We start from the raw sequence: 13,722 nt of genomic DNA, 5'->3' as shown, positions 1-13,722 counted from the left end.
GGTGGTCCATCATCATCATGGAAACTAGGTCTAGGTTACATGGATTGAAGCATTAGATGAAAAGAAGAGAAAGAGGAAATCTCTCAGTTCTCAGGCATTTTCATTATATCAAACACATTTGAATTACAAGCAAAAATGTACCTGTGGAGTTTGGGGGATCCTGTCTCTGCTGTAGTATCACTTTTTATGTCCTGTCTTTTGTCAGGGGACAGCCTATCCATCTCCCGCTCACTGACCACAGAGTGTCCATTGATGGAGAGATTTGTGCCATTTGTGCATAGCTGCCCATTGGTAGAAGGGTGAAAACCAGTACTATGATAGGAGTGGAAGGACTCCTCCAGTTCTGACCCTCCAGTGCTCTCGTGGCCAGTCTCACTAAGCTGGGAGCTGGTCTGGCTAAGATTTCCTGATGACCCAAAGCGACTACTTTCCACTGGACTACAATGGTGAGAAAGGAGTGAGAAAAACATTCAGAATGGTGAAATATCATTTCTGAATATTTTATAGTTTTAAGTTTGCACTACAAAAGACTGAATGGATTCGTAAAATATGATGATTACTAGATGTACACGTAAAAAAATATTTAACAAATGAAAGTGTATAAATTAAAGCAGAATTCCATGACAATGTTGCAAACAACTTAATTCATAAAATGTATATAGCCCAATTCACAACAAGTCGGCTCAAGATGCTTTACTCAATTGCTGAAACACATACACGTGTGTGTGTGTGTGTGTGTGTGTGTGTGTGTGTGTGTGTGTGTGTGTGTGTGTGTGTATATATATATATATATATATATATATATATAATGATAATAGTAATAAGAATGTTTGAGTACAATGTAGATACAGCCAGAAAGTTAAAACTCAATACAACATTGTTGTGGAATTCGGATTTAAAATGACAAATGATACAGCAGATACTAAACACAAAAAGGCCACACTGAACAACACAGACAAAGACACAAAATAACTAAATTAGTGAAAATTGACTGCAAAGCTGAATAGGAAAAACTTTTTTTCCCCAAAATTCCCACTTCACAAATGGGGGCAGGGAGGGAGGATGCCATTTATTGTACTTTTACTAGCCTTTTTGTATTCAACAGAAGATTAGACTGGTTGTCCAGCTGCACTCCAGAGTTAGGACCTGCAGAGGGGTGAATTTCTACAAGCCTTTCCTCCTCTTTTGGGGTCAGGGATGCTGAAGGATCTACATCAGGAGTGGAGATGCAAATCTGGGGAGTTGCTATATCATCTGTGGAACCTACCGGTACAGTTTTTTCGGCTTCAGTTGTTTCGACCTTTTGTACAGTCTCATTGCTTGCTGAACTGTTGTTAGTTTGGAGTTGAGAAGTTATAACTGGGACAGCTTGTGATTTGGATGGCTGTGTCTGCTGAGGAAAACCTGCATTTTCCCCCAGTAATGAAATGGTGGATGGCTCTTGTTTTTCAGTATTAGGTTTTTCCTCTTGAAATACGCCTCCAGAAAGGTTTTTCAGCCCTGAAATTAGGCTACTACCTCCTTCTGTCTGAGACAATGATGAAGCAAGTGATGGTGCTGATGACATCAGGGATCCAAGAGATTTTACTGCATTGCTCTGTGCTGATATAAACCCAAACAAAGACTTAGCTTGAGAAGACTCTGCATTGTTGGGCAACTGATTAGGAGGTAAAGTAACATTAACATCTGCCTCTGTTACATCAGGTGGGACTGACTTGTCACTTTCTTTACTCTCAGGGTCCTCTTTAATAACCATGGGCTTCTCATGTATCACTTCTCCCTCCCCTTCTGGCTTTTCTTTTTCATTGTCAACTACCTGATGAATGACAGAAATGTCTTTTGCTGCACTTGAAACAGTAGAAGTTTTTAAACAAGCTGTTTCAGCTTCCCCAGCACTGTCATTTATTAAGCTGCCAGGCTTCACTTGATCTTTATCTTGCAATGTTGAGCCCATCATATTTGCACTGGTGATTGGTTTGGGTACCGCTGGCACAGATTCAGATGGCTTAGGTGGTTGTCCCATTGCACTGGCTGTTGGTTTTGGTATAGCTGGCACAGATTCAGATGGCTTAGGTGGTTGTCCCATAGCCCCAAACAAAGATCCTCCTATGCCACCAAGTAAAGTTGATGCTCCAGTTTGTGATCCTGCAGTCTGACCAGTAGCTCCTCCAAACATACCTCCAAACAAAGAACCACCAGCATGAGGTGTAACTCCAGAAGCTCCAAACATTCCACCCAGTAATGAGCCACCACTCTGGGGAACTGCAGATTTGGCACTGGATCCTCCCCCAAACATCCCACCTAATATTGAACCTCCGGTGGTGGGGGCAGTGGCTTGAGTAGCAGACTGAGGAGCGGACCCTTTAAATAAGCCTCCAAGTAATGATCCACCTGTCTGGGGAGACGCTGCCTGGGCACTGGGGCCTCCAAAAATACCCCCTAGTATTGACGCACCAGTCTGAATGGAGGAAGGTTGGGGTGCTGTTCCTCCCAATCCAAAAGGCTTTTGCTGTTGCTGACCTTCAGTGGGAGTAGGGGTTGGTTTGAAAAGGGTGGACGTGAAGCTAGTAACTGTATCTGACTTGTCTGGTACTGGAGGTTTCTGCTGTTCTTGGACCAAAGAACTTACAGACTGAGGGAATGGCATTTCCTCTTCTGCATTAGATGTTTTTGTATCTTGACTCAACTGACTACTACCTGCAATCTCTGAATTGACAATTTGTTCTGTTGATGCACACATTTCAAACTCTTTAGACTGATTTTTTTCAGATAAAGCAGTTTGCTTATCAGTATCTTGGCAACTTACTTCTTCTATGAGACTATCCTCACCTTTAGACAAGCTTGCAGCAAGAGGCTGAACTTTATTCTCAAGTGTATTTGGGATTTCCACTTGATCGTTGCTTTTGATCAAAGTATTAATTTCACTTGTATCACCACCAGTTGAAACAGTTTTACTGTCAATGGCTTTTTGCTGATCAGTTACAGTTGATGTAGTGCTGTTGAGAGTGGTAGTTGATATTTTTTCATTATTAGATGTTGGAGTAGTTGTTGCATCTGAAGTAGATCCTCCAAACACTGAAAACAAACTTGTGTCATTTGGACCAGAAGCGCCAGTTAAAATACTACCTAGAAGAGATGTACCTGTCTGTACACCAGCTGTTGGAGATGGTGAACTGCCCAAAATCCCTCCGAATATAGAGTTTTTATTTTGAGTTGCGGAAGTCTGATCAGCCCCACCAAAACTTCCACTTGTGGACCCACTAGTCTGCACAAGAGATGAAACTGTTGAACCACCGAATATACCACCCAAAATAGACCCAGCAGACTGGGATCCAGCAGCCTGGGAAGCAGATCCTCCAAATAAGCCTCCAAGTAATGATGACCCTGGCTGTGATCCTGTAGTTTGGGGAACAGAACCACCAGTCTTGTTGAGACTAGCTTGTGGAGCAGTCTGCGGTACAGACCCTCCAAATAACCCACCTAGCAATGATCCTCCTACTTGAGATGATGGTGTTTGAGGTGAAGAACCTCCAAACATTGCCCCTAACAGAGAACTTCCAGTCTGTGAAGAGGGCTGAGGGGCAGAACTTGCAAACACTGAAAATAACCCCTTGGCTGATTGATCTTTCAGGCCCGATGATCCAGGTGTAGATCCTGTAGTTGACAGACCTGTTTTGGTAGAACTTGGCTCAGTGCTGGGTGTAGAAAATAAAGAAAGGAAACCTTTTCCTGGCTCATCTGAGATAGATCCAGTTGAAGATGGAGGATGTGGGTCTGATCCACTAATCACAGAGGCTGAAGGTTCTTTAGAAAAAGAAGGATCCTGGGGTGCACTCTCTGTGCTCATTTCCTTATGCACAACACCACATTCTAAATTTGAGTGCTTAGACATAACATCACTGGCTTCAAATGAGTCACCACAAGTATTTGTGGTAACTACTGTAATATCACTAGATGGGACAGCATGCACTTGACAGGAGTTACTATCAGATTTGTTCCCTGAGAATTCACTAGAAGGGGCATCTTTGAGGACATGGTCACTTGAAATAAATGCCATCTGGGAAGAACTTTGTTGTGAATGAATAGCTGGGGACTCTTTGGCAGAGGTGGCAGCAGATGAACTGGTAGTCTGTTGTGGTGTTGGCAAAACATCGTTAAAAACAGAACACATACTCTTGGTTGGTTCTTTTGGGACTGCAGTCCCTGGTGTGTAGGGCATGTTTGTATCTCCTCCAGTTCTTGGTGGTTGAGGGGAACTAGGACCACTAAACACGGAAAACAATGTTTTTCTTGGATTTTCAGTAGAGGCAGACAATCCACCGAATATACCCCCAAGAACAGAGGTAGCTGTTTGTCCTTGTGGTAGAGGCTGTTCTTGTGGTTTAGATTGTGCCTGTGGTCCCCCTTGTTGTTGAGTTTGTGACTGGACTACTCGTTCTTGAAATGGTCTTGTTGATGACGGTGTTTGTGGCGGGTTGGGATCACTAAACATTGACAACAGCCCCTTCATTGGGCTTTCAGCTGAACTTGATGACCCAGGAAGAATTCCCCCTAGAAAAGATCCAGTTTGATTTTGAGATTGTTGGGTGCTGTGACTGCCGAACATTGAAAGGAACCCTGTAGATGGAGGATCCTTTGGAGGGATAGTTCCCCCCTGTGGCGCCTCAGTGTTGGGCCTGGTTTCGTTAGGAGGTGCATGAGGACTTGATGCTGACAACTTTGATAATAAACTTTTACCAAGTGTTTCCTGTTGAGAAGGCTGTGAAGGTGTGCTTGATGGGTGTGTTTGAGACAATGTCCCAGATTTATCTGTAGTCTGCTGAGTATTTGGCCCTGTAAACATTGAAAATATAGTTTTACCAAGTGATTCTTCCTGTTGACCAGTAGGACCAGACTGGTTAGATGCTGCTGATCCCCCGAATATTTCTCCAACTGAAAATCCAAACAGTCCACCAGATGGTTTACTTTCAGTTTCCTGCGTTGTTTGTGCAACAGGCGGCACAGATTGTGAGTGGCTGGCTGCAGAGCCTGTAGGGATACTCTGAGTAGACACTTCCAATATATTTTTATCTGGGATTAGGCTCTGCATGGGCCTAGATGAGCCACTTTGGTCTAACGTTTGCTGTCTCTGAATACCTTTAGATCGAGATGCTGATGTTAGTGAATCCTCTGTAACACTAGGTTTGATTTGCTGTTTTTGTGGTTGAGAGGGCTCAGTGCTAAACAGATTACTGATTGACCCCAAAAGATTTGAAACTCCTGTAGCCTCTTTATTTGTAGTGGCACTTCCTGGTAAGGAGCTTGTGCTGCCAGTTTTGCTCTGTTGATTTGGAGATGTGTCAGTAAATTTATTGAGAACTGGTTTGGTTTCCTCCATTCCTACTGCAGATTTTAGGAAGTTCATCAACCCTGCTTGTGGTTGTTCAGATGGTTTTCCCACTGGTATGTCCATCGGTTTATCAGATGTAGGTTGTCCAGTTGGTGCAGGTTTACTAAGATATTCTTTTGATCCTAAAGGCACTGTCACATTGAGGTTTGTTGGTGGAGTCACTTGTTGTACCATGGTAGTCTGCCGCGAAAGTTTAGGTTTCTGAGTTGCATGCAAATTTGTTGAGTGTGTTGCAGGGTGAGTCACTTGAGGTGCTGTTGGTACTGTGGGCAAAATTCTACCCTGTTTGGTAACTGGCATTTCAATTTGTTGTTTAAAGCTTTCTGTCTGAGTTACAACGGCAGTAGATTCTTCTCTGATGATCTTAGACTTCAGACTCTGAAATCCTGATGAAAGGATGCTTTTAGATTGTTTGTCAGTGGCTTGCTCACATGTGGACTTATTAGAACTGTTCAATTCAACCTGTGATGTTTTGCTGACAAAAGAGGTTATTAGGGAAGAAATCTTCTTAACCTGACGATTAGGTTGCTGTTCTCCTGGAGACACTCTTTTCCTCCATTCTTCCTCTGATACATCATTCACATGTTTTATTGTAACAGCAGTTGATGAACGCCGCTGTTGGCTAGGTTGGTAACAGTTGTAAAGTAAGTGTTGATTAGAATTTGCTGTAGGAGTAGAATTCAGGGAGACCGAAACTTTTTGAGCAAGAAATGTCTTTACTTCCTGGTTATTCCAATATGGGCCAATATGATCTCTATTATGACATGAAAGGTCAATGATGTCATTACAATAATCTTGATATACATAACTAGGCTGTCTTGGATCCATCTTAACTTTGTTTAATGTATAGGATGAGAAATCCACACCAGGCTGCCCTTGAGACAGAAATGAATTCTCAAACATTTGAGAGAATTGTTCAAGATTTAAATTCATAATCTCATTTCCTTTTCTGTAGGCAGCAGACAAATCTAGGGGGGCATTTAGAAGTTGAGAATCTCTGTGATCTTGACCTGGAAGCCAAAGAAGCTCATCTTCATTGTAAAGTGGAATTTTAAAGCCACAGACTAAAACCATCTCATTCTTCAGCCAAGCACTTGGAAAACTTTCTAACTGCTGTGCATTTCCCCAAGATTCACCTTCAGGGGCACATGCATACACATATTCTCCCACTGCATCTGTAAGTAAAGCATAAATATACTCATGATCTGTGTAAACAAAGTAGCCACAGTCACCGTCTTCTGCTGGCCACCACATTCCTTGCTCCAAAAGTGCCAGCCACTGTTGATACCATTCAGTGTCTTCAAGGTACAGGGAGTCTTCGAGGTCTATATTTGCCCTTGGAGGATCTACTGGTCTATTCAAATTAAGCTGACTGTGATGGATCATGCCATTGGTGTGAACATGCTGTGAGTCTGGATTATCCATTCCATATTGCCAGTTAGCTGAATAAGATAAGCTTGGAGCAGTTTCTTCATAATACCCTTCATGATATGAAACACCATTCAAGCTATAAGTGCTACCATCATTAAATGAATGCCATTTCCCAAACTTGGCATTACTCTGTTTAGTAGTTAAGTTCAACACACCTTCCTCATTGGGTAAATGTTCTATATTTCCCAAGTCTTCATAACTATTCCATAATTTTCTCTTTGGATATAGATCATCATTTCTATATCCTTCACACTGATGTGGTTTATATTTTTCTTGGTGATAAACAACACCTTGCCATTGCACAGTGTTCTGATTCTCAGGTACTGGTAATGGTGTACTTTCAGAACTCAGCCTATATCCTTGATTCTCTACTGGGAAATGATAACCTAGTGACTCATCCTGAAACTGCTGCCACAGAGCACTTTCACGGATCCACTGGTTTTCATCATAAGAGGGACTTACTGCATATGCAGATAACTGATAAAGGTTTTGACTTGTAGCACTGTATAAAGATGGAGAGCTTCCACCAATATATGGATGCATGGTCATGACTGGTGAAGTTGCACAACTTTGTAAAAGGGAATGGATATTTCCTGCACTATAGGCCATTGGGTTAGTTGACCTAAATGAACCAGAATTATATAACTGAGGCAAATTACCAGTGCTCACTGAGGAGTATGTCGTGCAGCTCTGAAGAGATCTTGCAAAAGTAGCTGATGTACGCAAATCCAAACTCTCAGTATCGACTGACACAGGTACACTGATTAAAGCATGTCTACTCTTTCCTGGATTGAGAGAATCTGGATTGTCTTTTTGTAAACCATCCCTTCCAAGGTTTACATTAGCATTTGTTAATATGTCAGAATAAGACTCTATGAACTTGGCTGAAGTAGTCTGTTGTCCACTTATCTGACTTGTTCTTTTCTCTTTTTCTGCCTTTTCTTTTGATTGTTGTTGTGTCATATTATTGTGTGGCTGTTTTTGCAGTGGGCTTTTCATTGTAACTGTATAATTATTGGCCCTTTCTTGAGGTGGTTGTTCTGTTGATGTTTGACAGGTTGTGTGAATACTTTCATTTGATTTTGTAAACTTGTTTAAAAACCCTGAGAGCACTCCCGATTGACCCGCTGTCTCTATCTGTGTTGGATCAGTCTGGTTATGTGGTATTTTGTTTTGCTGTTGTGTTTCATAGGTGTTTTTGGGCTGCAACTGTTGAGCTGTGTTTTCTGAAGGGGATTTAAAAAGTCCAGACAACAGACTACTTGCATGTGTTGTTTTTTGCGTTGTGCTATTTTTTGGCTGATCTTGACTAGAAACTTGGATATTCGTTGTCTTTATTGGCTCATTATTGGATTTGCTTAGTGTCAATCCATGCTGATGAGCTGATGGTTGACTTTGTGTGTTTATGTTGTCTGCTGAAGCAAATTTGAAAAGTCCAGATAGAAAACCACCTTGTTGGGATGGTGCTTGCTGAAGTGGAACAGTCTGCTGTCGAGCAAATCCTGGTTTATTTGTCTCGTATCGGACACCTTGGTGATTCTGAGGAATGTTTTTAATAGGATGACCTTGGCTTGGACCTTGAGTACTCAGTTGGCTTGGACCTTGTTGACTGCTTTGGTGGTGAACTGTTTGACTCCTTGAAATATTCTCAGAGGATTCAAATTTGAGCAAGCCAGATAGCAGTCCCTTTTCTGCAGTGTGTGTTTGCTGAGTTCTGTGTGAAGTCTGCTGCTGACCAAAGTAATTGCCGGGAATATTCCTTTGTGCTTCACTATCACGAGATTGTCCCTTTTGTTGCAGGTTTTTGGTAGATGAAATGTTCAATAAACCTGAGAGAAGGCCCCCCATCTGTGGAGTTGAAGAGGTTTGTTCTGGGGCCGTGTGTTGGGAAAATTGTGTGGGATTATTTCTGTTGAATGGCTGATTGTTAGCATGCTGTGATAAATGGCCAGATAAGTCACTACTAGAGCCAAATGTAAGAATTCCAGATAGCAGTCCACCTTGTTTTGGTTGATTGACAGTCTGCTGCTGCATTCCAGATTTCTGATTTGATGTATGTTGGGCTTGTGAGACAGATGACAGTTTACTGTTCTGAGGTTGCTGATTACAGATTACATTCTGGTCTAGACCAGAGGGTGCTGGGGTAGGGTTGAATATGCTGGAAAACCACCCTTTCTCACTATTTTCCTGGTGCACAGGAGGATTCTTGGTCAAGGTGGTCGAAGTTGTTGAAGTCAGATCATGCTGAGGATTCTGTGTTTTTATGGAGGCACTGATGTCTTCACTGGATGCAAACTTTAAAAAACCAGAAAGCACACCACCTTCTGCTTTGGGACGTGGCTGAATGGAAACGTTTTCAGATGAAGAGAAAGGTACTTTAGGCTTACTAGTCAATGCTGGGTCTTCAACTGGTTCCTCTAGTTGGGGGCTCTCTGTGGTTCTAAACACTGGATAAACTGCCACAGGTGGAGCTCCGTGGGGGGGAACAGGGGCAGCAGGTGTGATCAGAGAACTTAATGACTTCTTAAAAGGGCTAAAGAAACTGGTGTTTACAGAATGTGTTGGCCCAGTTGACCTTTCTGGCTCTGGAACAGGAATACTCCCTTTATTCAAAATTGACTGAATTTGTGTCTCATATAAGTTTCTATCACAATTTTGTCCTGAATATTTTTCATGTGAAAGTCTTCTTAATTTTTCTGATTCACTACCTCTGTTATCAAGCCATCTCTCTTCCAATTGTGTATGACTCTGAGAACATGTGGATTCCAACGCCTGTTTGCATTCAGCCAAATTCACATTATCAGCTGAAAAAAGCTTCAAAGGATTTAATCTACCCAAGACTGAGTTTTCTGGAGCACTTTGAGGTTTGGTTACAAGCTTGGGTACATGGTCTTTTGCACTTGTTTGAGTCTGACACCTGCTGGGAGTTTGTGTTTCTTGATGATGACTGTGTATTTTGGCATCATGTGGTGGGTGAGAAGGCAAAGAATTGAATGACTTTTCAGGAGAACTTTCTACTGGAGAGACAATAGCTACGGGAGCTGTGTTATTTGACTTAGGAATGAAGGACAACAATTTTGTTAGTCCAGATTGTGAGGATTGTGCAGATGATACTTGTGGAGATAGGGCAGGTTGTTTAGGGCCTCCACCAACTTTGTCAGTGAGAGAAGTAAACAATGAGCTCATGGCATTTTTTACTCCTGAAATGCCCTGATCAGAAGCAGCATGTGATTGGGATTCTTCTCTTAAATCCTTTGAATTACTTTGCTCCTCCCCAAATGAATCAGTTCTATTGCTACCATAGGAGGACAGCCTAGACTTGCTTGATTTAGGCAGGGATCCATATTTGCTAATTTCCTCTTCTTTTTCAGCCAGGTATTCAGACACTGTTTCAACAAGACATTGAAGCTCATCCATAGGATCAACATATTCATCACTTGGCTCTTCTACAGGAGAGAGCATTGCCTCTGAAACCCATCCTCCTGATTTAGGTTTCCCATACTTCTCCCAAAGGCACTGTGAATGTTCTATGTGGTCCTCATAGGAGAAAGAATGCCTATCTTTATAATGTCTTTTGTTCTCTGAGCGACACTCATCAGCCATAAAGGCAATGTCATTAACACTGTCCTCTGCTCCTATAGGGTGGTGCAGAGGGTTCTCCATTTCAAAATCAAACTGTGCCTTCCTTCTAGCATCTTGACCTTTTTTGTATGCCACATAATTCTCCAAAGTGCTGTCCAGCTCATTTTTAGCCCACATCCTTGTTTTGTAGAGAAGCCCATTCTGATATGGTCTCAGATCTGATGTCATACGCTCCTCCTCTTCCTGCATCTCTGCTACCTGTCGCATGAAAAGCTCCCCTCTTTTCTCACGGAGGAGTGCAAGGTCAGCGGGAAAGGTCTCTTTTCTCATTTTGTCTGCTTCTGGACTGAGAAACCCTCCTGGGTCTGTAATCTTTTTCTTTCGCCGACGATCAATAGTATCATAACCCTCAGGATAGGTGGCAGGCAGACCACCACTATGCTTTGTATTCTGATGGATAGGTGAATGTGATAGCTCGGAGTAGGGTCTTCCCATGCGAAAGATAACGCTGTCTTCATCATCTATAAAGTCACTTAGCTGTGGCTTGCTTTGCCCCTTGTATTTGTTTTCCCAATCTTCAACCCCCATGCCAGAATCTACAGGTATAATTCTGACTCTTCCTTTCTGGTTTAAAGAGCTTCTTTTTTTTTTTTTTTTTTAAGTAAAAAAAATTTAATGAGGGTGTGGGAATGGATAAAGGGATGGAAAAGAGGCATACAAAAAGAAAAAATGCAAACAGAAACACAAGTTAAGCCACACAGTAAATTATGACAGAAACAAATCTAAATAAATCTTTTTGTAATGATGACCTGATCTATAATATATATGATAAGCAATATGTAACATTGCATTCTTTAATAAACATTTTTTGCAGTTTTTGATGATCTTAACTAAACTGCCCAGAAGGCATACCAAAAGACTAGAACATAACATGTTACACATTTCATACATTTGACAGGGGTAATAAAACTCTTTGTTTGCAAGTGTGAGATTGTGTGCATATAGCTCCATGTTTGCACGTGCCTCGCTGAATTTAGATTGTTGTAAATCCCCACTGCAACAAACACGCTTATCAGCACTTCCACAGTCTGTCTGTAAAAGTCTTAACAGGAAATGTCCGCAAAATCACCACCATATGGCATTCATGGTAGAGGTTTTTATGTTACAACTGAAAGGCATGTGTCTGTCACTGACCTATTTCCTCCAGAGGTGTGAACGAGGGATTTCCTCTTTGTGATATACCCAGAGCATTTCAAACTAACAGAAACTTTAAACAACCCAACACACCCTCAAGACAAAAAGAAACATGAACAATGAAGGGTTTTTTTTTTCTGTGACTGTAATCACATTTTTTTTCTGATGTAGAATTATCCGGATCAACTCCCTATCAGTCAACACAGGCAGATTTATAGCAGTCTCACTGGTGCGCATGCATGCTACGGCAAGCGCACAAGATTAAAGTCCATGAACCAAGAATATTTGTCTTCTGGACCAAATACTTCCTGACAGCATTTTAGTGGCGTTGTAGTGACCATAATAACAACAAAAAAGAATATATTATTTTTGTATGTTAGTAACAATCATCATATAAACACTTTATTTTGGCCATTTGGCCAACAGTAAACAAATAATCCTGATATTCTTCCTGATGTACGGAAGACAAAAACATGGGCTTTTGATCAGGTAAACTATTCATGACAAAATTAATTAAGAGGTAATTACCAATTCTCTCTGTGAAACAATCTTATCTAAAGTAAACACTTCTGACTAGGTTTTAAACCCTAATTAACGGAGGCACAAGTAATGTCATTATGATACCAATTACATTTGCATGATTTACCTTTATAATTTCATTGATGTTGATTTAACTCTGATTATTTTTGAGGTCATAATGAATAGACAACTCATTTTCAGTTACATTATTGAAAAGCACTTCTTAAGTTTTGCACTATTTGTGTAAAAACAAAAGGCAAATACAGCCATTACCACCGTGATTATATTACTTTGCATTAGACGACAGCAGTACACAATAAAGCAACCCATCAAAACTAACTGCTGCAGTGGAAGCAAGAACCATCAGGCTACACTGCCAGTATGTGTAAGGATAAAGAGTGTCTGTTCAGGAGTGCATGAGTGAGTGAAGGTATCCCTGGGCGACCCTGTCTACCTGCTTCCTCTTGGGTCCCTGTAGTCCAGGTCGAAACTGTGGACAGAGTCTGTGCAGCCATCCGGGCGATGCTGTGGCCGAGGCCCCATCGGGTACTGGTGCATAGATGAGTTGGGCTGAGCAGTTGTGTGGTAACGTGGAGGCAAACTGTTACTGGTCTCACTGCGATAATCGCTATCCCGGTCATCTACAGCACTGTCCTGGTCATCCAAGGCTGCAGCAGGTAAAAAGACAAGCTCTAAACACCCCATCCTGACAGATTGTAAAATTGTGGAATCAAGTACGTTTAGTTAGATGGCTTCATTTTTCTATCAAACCTTGCTGATTATTTATGTAAAAGAAGTGTATGTATTCTTGTTTGAATTTTTATTAAATATAAAAATGCAAAAAGCTGAAAAAATAAACAAACCACAGTTACCTGATGCTAGGGGAAAAGTTAAAAATGCAAACATTTAAAATTTTCTAAAAGCTATGGGTCAAGTGCAAAGCAGTACAGGTCTTCTGCAAAAAAAGCAAAATATTGAATACAAATTGCAAAATATGGCAGTTTCTGGACACACTCTTAACCATTATAATGATGCCTGAGTAGGACAGGAAAGCAACAAATGGACACAGAGCTACACAAATCTGCAGCCAAGAAAACTTTGTGCGGTTATTTTAATAAATGTTACTGGCCCTGATATGACAGAATTATTCTGATTATGTTTTAATAGATTTCACATCATAAAATGTCATAAAAAAATTGTGCAATTGATGTAAGTATTTCAAGAACAAAATATAAGATGCAACTTTTACTAAACAAGAAAGAAGAGAGTATTCTGTAATTCTGGATCCTAGCAGAAAAATAAAAAAATAAAGCTGACTAACTGACTAGCAATAGGTTTGTAGAATTATAAGAGCTAATTGTGTACAACCCTGGGGTTATTTGAAAGTGATTTATTCGAAGTAAACAGAGTGGACAGACCCACAGAATGGCACTGCACTCTGGTATAGTCATTCTCAATTAAGAAGGCAAGAGAATCTTCTGAATGAAAAGATTTCCATGCAGGATAAAAACAGATTTCGTCAGGATCACTCTTATTATTTTCAGGTAAATACAGACTTCCCCTTGCTCTTATAGCAAAAATATTATTTTTTTGTGATGCTGATTTTT

General features: G+C 41.0%; 1 protein-coding gene across 3 annotated transcripts in view; it reads right to left on the bottom strand.

Moving 5' to 3' along the window:
- Positions 1-319: 319 nt before the first annotated feature.
- Positions 320-13,722, bottom strand: part of LOC121811735 — a 39,845-nt gene continuing 26,442 nt past the window's right edge. For 2 of the 3 annotated variants that reach the window (XM_042214948.1, XM_042214949.1), the window contains 2 exons: positions 12,570-12,783; positions 841-11,042 (listed from right to left, as the gene is read on the bottom strand). In XM_042214948.1, coding sequence (XP_042070882.1) covers positions 1,070-11,042; positions 12,570-12,783 — 10,187 coding nt within the window. In that variant the 3' untranslated portion in view covers positions 841-1,069. Of the gene's footprint in view, positions 439-840; positions 11,043-12,569; positions 12,784-13,722 lie in introns of those variants that run through there. The other variant, XM_014329816.2, reaches the window with a different exon arrangement.

Source organism: Haplochromis burtoni, unplaced genomic scaffold (assembly GCF_018398535.1).
Source record: "Haplochromis burtoni strain Fernald_Lab_line unplaced genomic scaffold, NCSU_Asbu1 Contig_632, whole genome shotgun sequence".
NCBI lineage: Eukaryota > Metazoa > Chordata > Actinopteri > Cichliformes > Cichlidae > Haplochromis > Haplochromis burtoni.
Note: the sequence above shows the minus strand (reverse complement) of the source record. Positions and strands in the feature narration are given on the sequence as shown.